Below are 18113 nucleotides of genomic sequence, written 5' to 3' on the forward strand. Positions count from 1 at the left end.
TTGAATGAATGACTTATCTTTCATACAGGGTATTTATATTTGTCGATTTTGCACCACAGATATTTGCTATTTGCTTTTCCGTGAAATGTGCACTAAGTCTGGAGTTGTTTTACTCTTCTGTCCTGTAGCATTATACCTAATTATACCAATTAGGATTTCTCTGTTTTCCTTAAAACTAAATGCTAGGCCAATAAAAATAAAACTAATTTTATGGTAAGACCAGGGATCTTTCTTAGCTTCAAGGTGTGATCCTGAAAGACCCACCCCCCTCCCCCCATCCTTGTAAAGAAGGCATTCTGTCTCAGGTTTCGGTGTAGGGCCTAGATGGAATATGATAACATAATTGCTGACATTTTACTAGTGGGAATCGTAGAGGAGCATAGGGTTACAAAGTATGAGATAGCTCTGCTTTAGATATCATGTTTAAGCAAAATACTATTAATTGCATTTTTACAAGGGAAATAGATAAAGCTCCACTTTGAACTTGCTTAAAATCATGAAGTTAGTAGAGGCAAAAAGAACTAAATATCTTGCCGCTTTTGCTATTGTTACTATAGCTTCCTTTACATCAGAATTTCTCAGCTTTGGTACCATCGACATTTGGGGCTGGATAATTCTTTTCTGTGAGCAGCTGCGGGGGGGGGGGGGTGTTTAAGTTTAGCAACACCTTTGGTCTCTACCCACTAGATGGCAGCATTACTCCCTCCCCCTCCCTAGTTGACAACCAAAAATGTCAGCATGGCCAAATACTGGGGGTCGGGGTGGGGGCTGGGGAGTGGGTAAAATCACCCCTATTGAGAACCACTGCTTTATCCATCAAATATATCACTTATGCCTCCATTTTATTTCCTTTCCAAGTTTTAGAGACTTCCTTATGGCATATGGCCATCTTTTATCTCTAAGCCAAATTCTGTTCCCATTTGGTAAATACTTTCTCAAATACCTTACTCTGTTGTCTGAATTTGCATTAATTACATTTTTTCCTTAAGAGGATCATGGATAACTCAGGTTATATTGGTAATTGCTTTCAGACATAACCTATCCTCTGTTTTTTACTTAGAGCAGTTTACCTGGTAAAGCCAGATTTATTTCTGTAGCACTAAGTATTATATGTATTAGTTAAATATAGCCTTGATAATTATTTTTATCTAGATACATGCTAGTGAATTTAATGAAATTAAAATGTATTTCTCCCTAATTAACCCTGATAATTGTAGCTTGAAAGGATGTTTTTGTTTCCATGTTTATAGTTCAGCAAGATTCTGTATTTTAAGTTTTGATAACTCATAAATATTTGATTTTATAAATTTTTCAAATAATTTTATTTTTGGAAAGTGGGAGAGAGAGAGAGTGAGAGGACGAGTAAGGGGGAAGGGCAGAGGGAGAAGTAGACTCCCTGCTGAGCAAGGAGCCCAAGGGGGACTTGATCCCAGGACCCTGAGATTATGACCTGAGTTGAAGGCAGAGGCTTAACTGAGTCACCCAGGCACCCATAAATATCTAATTTTAAAAGCTAAGTCCCTTAAGTCTGTATTATATAATATCTTTGCCTTTATTATTTTGGGGATCATGAAAAAAGGATTTTTTTTGGTAGTGATTGATATGTGTAGTCTTCCATAAATATTGCTTATTTAAATCATTTTATAATCTAAATTATTCTATTTAAGAAATACATTCAAATGTACTAGAGATTAATACTCCATAATACATTTAAATTTTTTTCACTTCATTATTTTTATTTATCAAGTATTTATTGAGGATTTTACTAGGTGTTTTGTAGGCACATAATGAGACATGTTTTTTGCAGGAGTAGAATTTACATTCTAATAAGTATTTTAATACATTTTACTCATAAAATCTATGTCAGTATAGAATTTACATTCAGTAATTGAGAACTATGGTATTTTAAAGTATAATTTTCTAAAATCTATTATGAATTTCATTAATTTTCATAAAGGTGCTTTGAAATTCCCAATAATAACAAGTCTAGTATTTCAAATTAATAAATGGTTTGGTGTGCAATGAGATGAGGAATGACTTAAATTTCTGAATTATTGCTGTGAAAAAACAGAATTAGTACATGCTGTTTTCTCATTAGATTGAAGATTGAGTCTTAATTTCCAGAGAGAAGAATTGAAGGATAATTAATGTTTATGGTACAAATAATATCATAGATTTAAAATTCTTTTCAGAATTTGTCATTAGCTACCTGTTATGAAATATTTTCAAACTGTATACCATTAAACTTTCTTATATTTAATAACTTAGATTGGTATTGGTTTTTAAGTGGTCTCATACTCATAGTTGTAAATAAACAGGGAGTGGAAGCAAATTGATGGTTTGTCTCTAAGGATGACATTCCCTTGGCAGAGGTTGTAAATGGTGTTAAGGTGGGGTGCTGACTTTACTTTCTTTCCTTACTTTTTTTTTTATCCCTCAGTAGCAATACCGAACCACTCTCGCCAAAAGGTCTATGATATTTCTGTCAGGTGTGCTTTATTAGAAAAAAGATTAAATTTTATTAGATTGTTTTCATTAGTGGGTTGACAACTGGAAAATTTTACAGTTTTAGCATTTAAAAAACTTTATATTCATTAAGTTTAAAGGGATTTATGTGTTATTATCCCGAAGGAAATATGTTACCTAAATGAATCTTTCAGGGCAAGGAAATGGATGAAATTTCCACTGAAATATTATATATTTGATTTTATATTCATTCATGTTTAAACATAAGACTTGGAGGAAATAGCATGTATTCTTAAATTTGCTACAGATATAATATCTTTCCTTTCAAGGCCAGTGGTTTGTCTTTGTAGTAAAACAAGTAATACTAAATTTGTCATTATGTGGATTTCTGTTTGAAATAAGTAATCCTATGACTAGGGTTTTTGCAGTTTTGCTCAGATTTATAAAAATGTATTAGAATGCAATATGACTTTTATATTTAAGAAAAATACTAGTAGTAGAGAATTCTTAGTAATTTTTCCTTCCTGATGAGTATCTTTCTCATAATATGGCACCATTCTTAATGCCCTTGCTGAATATCTATACTTGCCTCTTCTTCAGTAGATCCTGTATTTTTCTACTCCTATGTTTTACCATGTTTACTTAATGCTGAGGTCTACATAAGTGAATATTATCCATATGTCAATGCTTAGAGTGATCATTCCTCTATAATCAGTCACTAATTCACTCAAGTGAAGTATTTCCTCTTTTTACTATGTTCTCGGAATACATTTAAAACATTTTTTTCCCCTATAGTCTCTTTAATTGCATGGATAGCAATAACTTATATTTCCCCCATCCCCTAGCTCCTCATACCTCTTATCACTATGAACTTGCCTATTCTGGATATTTCATGTAGGTGTAGTCATACAGTTTTTGTCTTTCTGTGTCTGGCTTATTTCACTTAGCATAGTGTTTTTGAGATTCATTCCTTTTGTAACATGTATTAGAACTTCATTTCTTTTTATGGCTGAATATTCCATTGTATGTACATAGCATATTTTGTTAATCCATTCATATGGTGACGGAATTTAAGTTTCCACCTTTTGACTATGGTGAATAATTCTGCACCAAACATTTGCATATGTAAGTATCTGTTTAAGTCCCTGATTTTCAATTTTTTTTTTTCAATTTTCAATAAGTTAGGGTTGCTGAATCATAGGATAATTCCGTGTTTAACTTTTTGAGGAACTATCAAACTGTTATCTGTAGTGGCTGCATCATTTTTTATTTTGTATAGTAATATATGTGGCTTCTAATTTCTCTGTATTCTGTCTAACACTTGCCCCCTCTTTTAAGACAAATGAAAGCCACCCTAGTAGGTATGAAGTGGTATCCCATTGTGATTTTGATTTACATTATTTTCATGGCTTAGCTTTATGTGCTTAGTGGACTTTTTATATCTTCTATGTGGAAATGTCTATTTGATTCAAATGTGGGGCTTATACTCAGGATCCTGAGAGCAAGACCTGAGCTGAGATAAAGAGTTGGATGCTCAACTGACTGAGCACCCCAGGCACCCCTGACAATTTTTTTTTTTTAAGATTTTATTTATTTATCTGTCAGAGAGAGAGCGAGCGAGAATGAACACAGGCAGAGTCAGAGGGAGAAGCAGGCTCCCTGTGGAGCAAGGAGCCCGATGTGGGACTCGATCCCATGACGCTGGGATGATGACCTGAGCTGAAGGCAGCTGCTTAACCAACTGAGCCACCCAGGCGTCCCCACCCCTGACAATTTTTAAATTGTATTGTTTATCTTTTGTTACTGAGTTGTAGGAGTTCTTTATATATTTTGGGTATTAAATCCTTATTAGATACATGATTTGCATTTTCTCTCCCATTCTGTAGATCGTCTTTTCATTTTCTTGATAATGTCTTACGATGTACAAGTTATTTATTATTTTTTTAATCTTTATTTTTTTCATTTTTTCCATTTTATTTATTTTATTTTATTTCTTTTCAGTGTTCCAGAATTCATTGTCTATGTACCACACCCAGTGCTCCGTGCAGTACATGCCCTCCCTAATACCTACCACCCTGCTCACCCAACCCCCCCACCTTCCTCCCCTCCAAAACTCTCAAGTTTGTTTCTCAGAGTCCATAGTCACTCATAGTTTGTCTCCCCCTCCGATTTCCCCCTTCTCACTTCTCTCCATCTCCCAATGTCTTCTGTGTTATTTGTATGCTCTGCAAGTAAGTGAAACCATATAACTTGACTCTCTCTGCTTGACTTACTTCACTCAGCATAATCTCTTCCAGTCCCATCCATGTTGATACAAAAGTTGAGTATTTATCCTTTCTGATGGAGGCATAATACTCCATTGTATATATGGACCATATCTTCTTCTTTTTTTAAAATAATTAAAAAATTTTTTTAATAAACATATAATGTATTATTAGCCCTAAGTGTACAAGTCTGTGAATTGCCAGGTTTACACATTTCATAGCACTCACCATAGCACATACCCTCCCCAATGTCCATAACTTCACCACCCACTCCCTAACCCCTTCCCCCCGGCAACCCTCAGTTTGTTTTGTGAGATTAAGAGTCTTTTATGGTTTTGGACCGTATCTTCTTTATCTATTCATCTGTTGAAGGGCATCTTGGTTCTTTCCACAGTTTGGCGACTGTAGCCATTGCAGCTATGAACATTGGGGTACATATGGTCCTTTTTTTCACTACATCTGTATCTTTGGTGTAAATACCCAGTAGTGCAATTGCAGGGTCATAGGGTAGCTCTATTTTTAATTTTTTGAGAAATCTCCACGCTCTTTTCCAAAGTGACTGTACCAACTTGCATTCCCACCAACAGTGTAAGAGGGTTCCCCTTTCTCTGCATCCTCTCCAACACTTCTTATTTACTGACTTGTTAATTTTGGCCATTCTAACTGGTGTAAGGTGGTATCTCACTGTGGTTTTGATTTGAATCTCCCTGATGGCTAGTGATGATGAACATTTTTTTTTATGTGTCAGCCATTTGTGTGTCTTCTTTGGAGCAGTGTATGTTCATGTCTTCTGCCCATTTTTTGACATGATTATCTGTTTTGTGTGTGTTGAGTTTGAGGAATTCTTTATAGATCTTGGATATCAGACCTTTGTCTGTAGTGTCATTTGCAAATATCTTCTTCCATTCCATGGGTTGCCTCTTTGTTTTTTGACTGTTTCCTTTGCTGCACAATAGTTTTTTAATTTGATGAAGTTCAGTTTACCTTTATTTTTTTCTTTTATTTCTTGTGCTTTTTGTCTCATATCCGAGAATCCAGATATAAAAACATTATAAAAACATACCCAGGGGCGCCTGGGTGGCTCAGTGGGTTAAAGCCTCTGCCTTTAGCTCAGGTCATGATCCCGGGGTCCTGGGATCGAGCCCTGCATCAGGCTCTCTGCTCAGCCAGGGAGCCTGCTTCCTCCTCTCTCTCTGCCTGCCTCTCTGCCTACTTGTGATCTTTGTCTGTCAAAAAAAAAAAAAAATCTTTAAAAAAAAAAAAGAACTCATGTTTTCTTCTTAAGAGTTGTATGGTTTTGGTGGTTATATTTAGGTCATTGGTCCATTTAAAAATATATATTTATTTATTTTAGAGAGAGAAAATGTATTTATTATAATTAATTATAAAATTATTTTATTATAATTATAAAATTATTTATTTTATAAATAATTTATTTTAGAGAAAGCAGGGGGAGGGGCAGATGGAAAGGGAGAGAATCTTCAAGCAGACTCCCCACTGGGCATGGAGCTTAATGGAGGACTTGATCCCACAACTCCAAGATCGTGATCCAGAACAAAATCAAGAGTCAGATGCTCAATTGACTGAGCCACCCAAGCCCCCAACATTGGTCTATTTTTAATAGTTTTTTATAGTGGGAGATAGCAGTCCAACTTCATTATATTTTGCATGTGGAAATCTAGCTATCCCAGATCATTTGTTAAAGAGAATATTCTCTCCCCATTGAATGGACTTTGTATCCTTGTAAAAAAAAAAAAAAAAGAAATCCATTGGCTATTGACATATAAATTTATTTCTGTACTCTCAGTTCTTTTCCATTGGTCTGTGTCTACCTTTATGCCATTATCTCTGTTTTCATTGACAATAGCCTTGTACTAAGGTTTGAAATTAGGCTGTCTGAATCCTCCAACTCTGTCATTCTCTTTTCAATATTGTTTTGGTTTTCTTGGGTCTCTTGTAATTCTATATGAATATGGGGATCAGCTTTTTTATTTCTATGCAAAAGGCTGTTGGAATTTTGATAGGGATTATGTTGAATCTGCAGATTGCTTTGGATAGTATTGACATCCTAGCAATATTCAGTCTTCCTAAATTAATACCTAAATTGCGACCATTTCCAGTGTGTGATGTGTGTGGGGGTTCCCCACATCAACAAGTAATTTTATGACACCAGCTGGGTGTCCTATAATTCAACTCAATTCTGACACTTGGAGGTAGTATCAGATTCCACAGGTTGAAGACTCAGTCCTCCAAGATTTCTGCCTTACCCCTTCCCTTTGGATGCCAGTAGCAAGCCCAGTTGTTACCTGTACTTCTGACCAACTGACTATAAATCTGAGTTTTCCATGACCCTCTCCTCAGGTCTGATTAATTTGCTAGATGGAATCCGTCCATAGACATAGGAATGGGGAAGGGGCACAGGAGTTTTCATGCCCTTTCTAGCCTTGCCACCCTCCCCGAATCTTCACATGGTTACCAACCTAGAAGCTCTCTGAGCCCTCTCCTTTTGTTGTTGTTGTTGTGTGTGTGTGTGTGTGTGTCCCCATGGAGTCTTCATTACATAGGCATGATTGATTAGATCAGTGGCCATTGGTGATTGATCTAATGTCCAGCCCTTCTCTCTTCCCTAGAAGTAAGAGGGGGAGGGACTGAGAATTCCTACCCTCTAATCACATGGTTGGCTGCTCTGGCCACCAGTCCTCAACATTAATTAAGTGCTTTCCAAAATCCACCTCACTTGACAGAACAAAAGACCTTTATTGTACTCATCACTTAGGGAATTCCAAGGGTTTTAGGAGCTCTATACCAGAAGCAGGATGAAGACCAAATATGTATTTCTTACTATAAATCACAGTATCACACTATGTGTGAACACTGGATGTTTTCCAACGTTTAGGTCTTTAACTTTTTCAGTAAGGTTTGGCAGTTTTCAGTATATAGCTCATTTACTTCCTTGGTTGAATTTATTCCTAGGAATTTTGTTCTTTTAGATGTTATTATAAATGGAATTGCTTTCCTTTTTGGATTGTTTTCATTGCTGTTGTGTAGAAACCCAGTTGATTTTTATATTGATAATTCGACCAAAATATTAAATTGTGAGGAATGAATTTAAGAAAAGTTGTCTTAAGATTTATATATTGAAAACCAAGACAACGTTGCTGAGAAAATTTTGGAAGACCTAAACAAATATATTTGCAGTGTTCATGAATTGGAAGATTCAGTGTTAAGATGCCATCTCTCCCCAAATCAACCTTTTGATTCAGTGCAATCTTAAATAAAATTCCAGTAGATTTATTTTTTATAGAAATTGATCAGCCGATTTTAAAATTTGTGTGGAAATATAAATGCAACCTTAGCTAAGAGGGTTTGGGAAAAGAACAAAGTTTAAGGACTTACACAATGAGATTTCAAAACTTCTGATAAACCCACAGTAATTGAGACTTCCCATGTTTACTGCAGTGTTATTCATAGTAGCTAAGATATGGAAACCACCCAAGTGTCTATCAACAGATGAATAGATAAAATACAGTGTGTGTACACACACACACACACATATATATATAGAGAGAGAATATTATTCAGTCTTAAGGAAAGAAGGAAATCCTGCCATTTGTGACAACATGGATGAAGGTGAAGTACTTTATGCTAAATGAAATAAGCTAGACAAATATCACATGATCTCACATATAAATGGAATCTTTTAACAGAAAAAAAGAAAAGTTGAACACATCATAACAGAAAGAGGACATGGTTACTAGAGACTGGGGATAGGTGAGAAGAGAAGATACTGATCAAAGAGTAAAAACTTTCTGTCACAAGCTGAATAAATTCTAGAGACCTATGTGAACATGGTGACTATGGCTAATAATATGTATACTTGAAATTTCCTAAGAGAGTAGATCTTAAATGCTCTTGTCACATGCCCACAAAAATGAAATTACATGAGTTGATGGATATGTTAGCTTGATTGTGGTGATCATTTCACAGTTTATACAGATATCAAAACATCATGTTATACAGAACTTAAATTTTTTCTCAGTCATAGCTCAGTAAAGCTGGAAAAATTGATTTTGGGCTTCATTAAAATAAAAAGAATTACTCATCAAAAGAAATTAAGAAAATGAAAAGGCAAAACAAAGACTGGTAGACAATATTTACAGTATATACATTCTGCCAAAGTTATTTATTCAGAATATATAAACAACTCTTATAAGCCAGTAAAAGGAGATAACCGTTTAAGAACAAGGGTAAAGTTTTGAATAGACACTTTACCAAAGAAGATACACAGATAGCAAATAAGCACATTTAAAGATCTTTATGATCTTCTGTCATAGACCAGAAAGAAACAGAGACAGTCTACAGAAACAGAGACTTTACAGGCAATACAGTGGCACTAAGTTCATATGTTTTAATAGTTACTCTGAATGTAACTGGGCTAAATGTTCCAACCAAAAGACTCAGGGTATCAGATTGGATAAAAAATCAAGAACCATCCATATGCTGTCTACAAGAGACTCATTTTAGACCTAAAGACACCTCCCTCCAGACTGAAAGTGAGGAGTGGAGAACCATTTGCCGCACTAATGGACCGCAGAAGAGAGCTGGGGTAGCAATCCTCATATCAGATGAACTAGATTTTAAACCGAAGACTGTAATAAGAGTTGTAGAGGGATACTGTATCAAAATTAAAGGGTTTATCCGTCAAGAATATCTAGCAATTATAAATACCTATGCCCCCAGTATGGGAACATCCAGTTATATAAACCAGTTAATAACCAAAGTAAAGAAACACATTGAAAATACGTTAATAGTCAGGGACTTTAATACCCCGCTCATAGCAATGGACAGATATCTAAGCAGAAGATCAACACAGAAACAAGGGCTTTGAATGACACCCCTGGACCAGATGGACTTCAGAGTTACATACAGAACAATTCATCCCAAAGCAAAAGAATACCCATTCTTCTCAAGTGCACATGGAACTTTTTCCAGAATAGGTCACATCCAGGGTCACAAATCAGGTCTCAACTGATACCAAAAGATCGAGATCGTTTCTTGCGTATTTTCATACCACAGTGCTCTGAAACAAACTCAGTCACAAGACGAAATTTGTGAGGAACTCAAACACTTGGAGGTTAAAGAGCATCCTACTAAAGAATGGATGGGTCAACTAGGAATTTAAAGAAGAATTTAAAAAATTCACAGAAACTAATGAGAATGAAAGCACTTTGGTTCAAAACCTTTGGGATATAGCAAAGGTGGCCCTAAGAGGGAAGTACATAGCAATACAAGCCTCTCTCAGAAAATTAGGAAACTCCCAAATACATAAGCTATTGTACACTTGGAGAAAGAAAAGCAAAGAAAGCCTAAACCAAGCAAGAGAAATAATAAAGGTTAGAGCAGAAATCAGTGAAATAGAAACCAAAAGACCAGTTGAACAGATCAATGAAAGTAGGAACTGGTTCTTTGAAAGAATTAATAAGATTGATAAACCTCTGGCCACACTTATCCAAAAGAAAAGAAAAAGGACCCAAATTAATAAAATCATGAATGAAAGGAGAGATCACAACCAACACTGAAGAAATACAATTATAAGAACATATTATAAGAAATTATACATTAACAAATTTGGCAATCTGGAAGAGATGGATGCTTTCTTGGAAACTTAGAAACTACAAAGACTGAAACAGGAAGAGGTAGAAAATCTGAACAGACCCATGACCAGCAAGGAAATTAAAGCAGTATTCAAAAACCTCCCCCCAAAACAAGAGTCAGGGCTAGGTGGCTTCTCAGGGGAATTCTCCCAAACATTTAAAGAAGAAATAATACCTGTTCTCCTGAAGCTGTTTCAAAATATCGAAATAGAGGGAAAACTTCCAAACTCCTTCTGTGCGGCCAGCATTACCTTGATCCCAAAACTAGACATACTGTACACAAAGAAACTCAAAATGGATGAAAGACCTAAATGTGAGACAGGACTCTTATCAAAATCCTAGAGGAGAACACAGGTACTAACCTTTTGACCTTGGCCACAGCAACTTCTTGCAAGATACATCTCTAAGGTAAGGGAAACAAAAGCAAAAATGAACTATTGGGACTTCCATCAGGATAAAAAGTTTTGCACAGCAAAGGAAGCAGTCAACAGAACTAAAAGGCAACCTATGGAATGGGAGAAGATATTTGCAAATGAGATCATATAAAGGGCTGGTATCCACCATCTATAAAGAACTTAACAAACTCAGCACCCGGAGAACACATAATCCAGCCAAGAAATGGGCAGAAGACATGGAAAGACACTTCTCCAAAGAAGACTTACAGATGTTCAGCAGACACATGAAAAAATGCTCCACATCATTTGCCATCAGAGAAATACAAATCAAAACCACAATGAGATACCACCTTACACCCGTTAGAATGGCTAAAATTAACAATGCAGGGAACAACAAATATTGGCAAAGATGTGGAAAAAGGGGAACCCTCTTACAGTTGTGATGGGAATGCAAGCTGGTACAGCCATTCGGAAAACAGAATGGAGGTTCCTCAAGGAGTTAAAAATAGAGCTACCTTATAACCCAGCAATTGCACTACTGGTATTTACCCCAAGGATACAGTTGTGGTGAAAAGAAGGGCACATGCACCCCAATGTTCATAGCAACAGTGTGCACAATAGCCAAACTGTGGAACAAGCTGAGATGTCCTTCAATAAGTGAATGGATAAAGAAGATGTGGTTCATATATACAATAGAATATTATTCAGCCATCAGAAAGGATGAATACCTACCATTAACATCAATGTGCTTGGAATTGGAGGGAATTATGCTAAGTGACATATGTCAAGCAGAGAAAGACAATTACCACATGGTTTCACTCACATGTGAAATGTAAGGAATAACACAGAAGATCATAGGGACGGGGAGGGAAAACCGAATGGAAAGAAATTAGAGGGGGGAGATAAACCATGAGAGACTCTTGACTCTGGGAAACAAACTGAGGGTTGGGGAGTGGGAGGTGGTTAGGAGGATGGGGTAAATAGGTGATGGGCATTAAGGACGGCACATGATGTGATGAGCAGTGGGTCTTATTTGCATCTAATGACTCATTGAACATTATATCAGAAAATAATGTATTATATGTTAGCTAATTGAATTTAAGTCAAAAATGAAAAAAAAAGAAAAGATCTTTCATTAGAGAAACGCAAATTAAAATTATGAGATACGCTTCTGAATTAAAATGACCAACAGTACCTAGTCTTGGAGTTGATACAGAGCAAATTGACCTCCTATATATTACTGGTGGGAGTGGAAAATGTTATGGCCGCTTTTTAAAACAATTTGACAGTTTCTTATAATGTTAAATATATATTTACTGCGTGACCCAGCCATTCTGCTTCTAGATATTGACCCAAGTTAGGAAAACATGTCAACAGAAATGTTCAGAGCAACATCATTCATAATTGCCTAAACCTGGAAACAACCCAAATAGGCATTAGTCTGTAAATGCATAAGCAGTTTGTGGTATATACATAAAATGGAATCCCGTTTAGTAGTAAAAGGGAACAAACTGCTTATATATGCACCAGCACTGATCGCAAAACTTTAGGTTAAGAATTTCTTATGAATTCTAGAACAGGCATAGGTATAGTGTAAGAAGAAGGTCTCTGTTGCCAGAGAGTTGGAAAGAATTGAGTGCAGATGTCAGGAGGGAACTTTGGGGTGGTTGAGTGCTATATATCACTGTTTTGATAGTGGTTATATACTTGTATTCATGTGTTAAAAGTCAGTTGTTAGGGGTGTCTGGGTAGCTCAGTCTGGTAAGAGTCTACCTTTGGCTCAGGTCAAAAGGATGGAGCCCCATGTCGGGCTCCCTGCTCAGCCAGGAATCTGCTTCTCCCTCTTCCTCTGCCCCTCTCCCTGTCCTGACTTTCTCTCTTTCAAATAAATAAAAATCTTAAAAAAAAAAATCACTCATTCATTTTATTCTTTGTGAATTATCTCACAAGAAAGCTGAATAAGAAAAACCAACTTTTAATTAAATGATCAAACTCCCTTTAAGTCATAGAATGATTGGAGAGAATAACAGGTTTCATTTTTTTCCTGGACTTTCACAAACGAGAATCTGCATGCTTTGGCAGAAAACGGAGAAAGGCTGTCACCAAGCAGGTAGGTATCTAGCTTTGCTCATCAGTTGGAGATAAAACTTAAATTCAGAAAAGAGGTAGTAATTTTGCTTAAAATAAAATAAAAATAAAATTTCACTTAAGAGTCTCAAATTTCCAATTATAAAACAAGGAAGTCACAATGATGAAAAGTACAGCCTAGGGACTATTGTCAGTAATACTGTAATAACTGTGTTGTGACAGATGGTAACTGCACTTTTCGTGGTGAGCAGTGTGTTTGTAGAATATGTAAAACTGTCAAACTTCTATGTTGCCTACCTGAAATGCACATAACATTGTATATCAACTGTACTTCAGTTTAAAAAAGTAGAAAGCATACTATAAAAACTAGTTGATATATTTAACTTCTTAGCTTCTTATTAACCATTGTCATTTTAATTCATTTTAGAAATACAAACCTGGTCGATGTGATGATATTTTGAAATGGAAGCCTCCCAGTCTAAATTCTGTGGATTTCCGTCTAAAGATAACAAGAATGGGAGGAGAAGGGTAAGTATGCACTTTTGCCTCCATTTTTACATGAAATAATGCTGTTTGTATAAGGCTTCACTGTTTACTGGATACTTGACATATACTTTACCCCCTCAAAAGTAAAATACTTTATTTTTACAATATACATACATACCTGTACATCTGATTTTCAGCTGTTAGAACTAACATTTTGTATCCTAACATCTGATTTTTAGCTGTAAGAGCTACTAACATTTTGGTCTTCAAAAGTACAGTTATTTCTAATATTAAAAAAATGAACTTTGTTAAATTGTAAAAGTGAAAATAGATTTTGCTTGACAATTCCTGCCAACTGAATTATAAATTAAGATATGATCATGGTTGTTACATCTAAGTGTTTTGAAGTAGGTCTTTTTTACTTCAAAAGAAACTACTTCAGGCTTGCATTTGGATAGCAAAAACATTTCTTCATGGTTTAATTGTTGACTTTCATTAAGATTTTTCATAATTAGGGGCACTTGGGTAGCTCAGATGGTTAAGCATCTGCTTTTGCCTTAGGCCCTGATCTCAAGGTCCTGGGATCAGGCCCCACAAGGGGGGAACATAGAATGTATTACTACTTTCAGTGGTAGGCTTCAGTGATTCATCAGTCTTACATAATATCCAGTACTCATTACATCACATGCCCCACTTAATGTCCATCACTGCATCCTCCCACCTCCTTCCCCTCCAGCAACCCTCAGTTTGTTCCCTATGATTAAGAGTCTTTTATGGTCTTTCTTCCTTTCTGATTTCATCTTGTTTTATTTTTCCCTCCCTTTCCCTATGCTCTTCTGTTCTGTTTCTCAAATTTCATTTACAGCGAGATTGTATGATAATTGTCTTTCTCTGATTGACAATTTCACTCAGCATAATACCCTCTGGTCCCATCCAGGTCATTGCAGATTGCAAGATTTCATTTTTTTGGACAGCTACATAGTATTCCATGGTATATATACATACCACATCTTCTTTAGCCATTCATCTGTTGATGGACATCTGGGCTCTTTCCATAGTTTGGCTGTTGTGGACATTGCTGCTATAAATATTGGGGTGCAGGTGCCCCTTTGGATCACTGTATTTGTATCTTGGAGGTAAATACCTAGTAGTGCTGTTACTGGATTGTAGGGCCTTATGTGTGTTTTATTGATGTTTTGTTGAGTTTTGAAAAATTATTTTGTTTTGCTTTTTTACAGATTATAATTCTTAGCATTGAAAATCTAAATGAGGCTGTATATAGAGTGTGCATTTTCTAGGTAGCTAAAATGGTAATACTAATTTTTTTCTTGCAGTTACCCACTGCAGTTAAATACAGCAAAATGTTTAGTAGTTTGTCATCCCAGCTTTGCTTTGTTCTTAGTATATTTTAAACTATATTTTGTTCTTTTAAAATTTTACCTATTTTTAAATGACTTCTTACAAAAAAAGAGGAATTACTTTTAATTCTGGTACATCTTTAAAACACACCACAATATCAGTACTTTAGGTGATTTTATGATAGGAATGTCTAAGTTATTTTTGTGTAGGTACATAATTTATTTATGTAACATGGGTGTCAGTTTTCAAAAATAGGGTATTAAATATGAAATACAGTGTAATAACTATTACATAAAGTATGTATTATTCAGTTAGCCAGAGTAGTATGCTTTTTTAATGTAAAGAATGTTATGTATTATAGCAGTTTTCACTAAATAAATGGACTTACATCTAATGCCTATGTTAGATGCTGTATGTTAGAGGGCATTTTAAGAAATATGCCTTTAATAGTTGGAAAGGAGAGTAGCCATTTATCTAAATAGTAAGAATCTGAGCATGTGACCTGTGTAAGTGGTTTAAGATACTAAAATACCACAAGACAAGCTCATTTCTTTTCTTGATTGCACTTCTAAATATTTCTAGATCTAAAAGCTAATCTAATCTAAAGCTTAGAATGGAGTGGAATGTCTTAAAATATAATTTAAGTACAATATAAGTACCAATCCTTGAAAATGTCTCTGGTTGGTTTTTTTTTTTTTTTTTATGAAGTCTTAGATTTTCAAAGTATGTTTTTAAGTTTTATCCAGCTGCATTATAGCAATAAAGTGGGTATAGTAGAGATTCTTATTAGTTTAAAATTTAATACAAATAGAAAAATGTATTGTTAAATGCCTTGTCAATGGCAATTAAAATCTAAACTTCACATTTTTTTTTAAACTCCTTTTAGTATCATTTCTAAAGTATATTAACTTTGATTTATCATGGCCTAAAATAACTTTTATATATCTTAGCTATTCACATTGTATTGAACTTTATAGACATACAATAGAGATTTTTATTTGAGAGCTGTATGGTGTTTTAAAAAACATTATGGGTTTATATTAACTTCTCTATAACTAGAAACTGTGATCGTTGTTTCAAAAGCTAGAATTACAAAGGTCTGTTCTGAAAAGTGCAAACTCTTGAGTACAATGTCAGTGGCTTATAGTGAGTAGTATACCTTCATCATTTTTGCAGCATAGTAGTTTAGAGCACAAATTCTAGAGTCAGACTGCCTGGGTTTAAATATCCTTATTAGCTGTGTGAGCTTGAGCACATTACTTTTTTCTGTGCCTTGTATTCCTCATTCATCAAATTGAAGTTGACCTCATAAGACTTAAGAAATAAAAGGATTAAATAAGCTAATATATGTACAACAGATGGCACATGGTGAGCATTTAAATGTTTGCTGTTGTTTTTAATATAAGATTTTAAAGTCCATATTTCCTTTTTGTTGCTCTTGCAATTCTTTTGTTTGCTGAACTGTGTAAGTTCAATTTTCTATGTGAATTAATTTCCCATTTGATTGCAATCCCTATTATTTTTTCCCTTCTAAAATGAATATGTCTTCATCTTATTTGTGTAATTAATCATAAATTGTTAAACACCTGGAGAGCGAGAACATAAAGTCACAAAACTTATTTTTAGATTTTTTTGGTAACAAACATCTTAAAATAACCTTGGCAATATGTGTAGTGGTTAAGAACACAGGTCTAATGGTTAAGAACCTGTGTTCTTGGCCTAGCCTGCACAGAATCAAATCCTAGCTCCAATCCTCTTGCTGCTGTTACTTTCTTACTAATCTTTCTAAGCTTCCTCATCTGTAAAGTGCCCACAGTAATAGTTTTTATCTCTTGTTGTGAAGATTTGCTTATACTCTATAAAATTTGCAGGAGTTAACAAAGCAAATATGGGTTCTGCCATTATAGACTTGGTATTTATGAGCTATTGAGTTAAAATGCAAAAATAATACTGCTTTTGAGATTTGGTAGGGATTAAATAAAATGATACATGTGAAGAATATACAATAGAATCTAATGTTTATTTTTGTCATTTTTGATGGTTATAGTTATTAATTTAACCTCAGCAGACTGTGTAGTTATATCATGGATTAAAAGTATGCCCTGCATAATCGTGGGGGGGGTGCTCTGAAGGAAGAAGCTGCACTTTTCTGTGAAAAGATAAAGATGTTTGCTCTTTCTAATAGAAAATTCTAAAATCACAGTGAAGTTTAAGTTTTTATCCATCACATTGGCAAATATTAACAATGTTCCTTTTGATTGGGTTGACTGGGGTGTGAGCAAATAGACATTCTGCTATTCTGTCTGATAGGAATTCAGATTGGTACAACTCTTCTAGTGGGCCATAAGGTAGCATAGTCCTGAGGAAGTATACTTCAAGTTTTGTGAAAGGAGAAGTCTTATTTGTCTTCTACATGTTTGTATTTCTAGTACCTGGTGTGGTAACTTGTACATAATAGATACTCAAGAAATATTAAAAGGTGAAATATATGTATATGTATGTGTGTGTGTATACACACATTTTATTATATATATGTACATAAACAAAAATACCAAAAGGTGTGTGTATAAGAATTCCATTGAAGTATCTCTTAATAGGGAAATTGGAAATATTCAGTGTCCTTTTTTATTATTGTATAAATCTTTTGAGATATCTATATATTCATGTGTGTTTCTAGGAAGTTGCTAAGAATGTTACAAATAGTGTCTTTTACAAATAGGTCCAGTCTGTTGAGATATAAGATTTTCTTAGAGGTTTGGAACTGAACTCAGACCTACTGTCCAGCTTTGTTGTTTGATTTTATATTCACACATAGTTATGTGATATTAATAGATACATCATTTTGGTCATAGGAAAAAAACAAAAACCACAACAATTACTTTAACAGAATTAATTTAATATGAAGAACTATAATCAGTTACTAAAGAACTGAAAAGGCAAAGAAGTGTTGAAGAGATAGTAACTTCAGGAAGGACCTACCATGCAAGGAACAAAGGAATGATGGTGAATTACTAAAATATAAAAGTTTGGAGGGGGCCCTATAGAGCTCATTAGAAGTTTACTGCCAGCCGGTGGTGGTGTTGCCTCGAGATCTTGGAGGATTATGACTCTGAATTTTGACATCTGAGGAAGGGTACAGTACTGGCTAGGAGGTGCTGATTTTTCAGAGGGTTCAAGTCAAGCTGGTTCTAAGACTGTGGGAAAAACTAGTGGAGCCAACTGGTACCACTAGAATCAGTTGTATCTCCAGGGTAGAAAACTTGTGCAAACAGGAGAGTGTACATTCTTTCTTTTTTCTTTAGTCTTTTAGTACCCTCGCTCACCCACCAGGAGTTCTAGAATAACAAATTGGAGCATAGAGAGTGAGTTTGAAGCCAGGTGACAATAGCTTAATATTAGCA

The 18113-nt window shown here is 35.0% G+C and overlaps 1 protein-coding gene across 1 annotated transcript in view; it reads left to right on the forward strand.

Moving 5' to 3' along the window:
* The window catches only part of RNGTT (RNA guanylyltransferase and 5'-phosphatase), a 340835-nt gene that overhangs the window by 189516 nt on the left and 133206 nt on the right, over window positions 1–18113 (forward strand). The window contains exon 13 of the mRNA XM_004766922.3: window positions 13295–13395. Coding sequence (XP_004766979.1) covers window positions 13295–13395 — 101 coding nt within the window. The remainder of the gene's footprint in view (window positions 1–13294; window positions 13396–18113) is intronic.

Source organism: Mustela putorius, unplaced genomic scaffold, assembly GCF_011764305.1.
Source record: "Mustela putorius furo isolate JIRA1106 unplaced genomic scaffold, ASM1176430v1.1 tig00000166_pilon_pilon_pilon, whole genome shotgun sequence".
NCBI classification, from domain to species: Eukaryota; Metazoa; Chordata; class Mammalia; order Carnivora; family Mustelidae; genus Mustela; species Mustela putorius.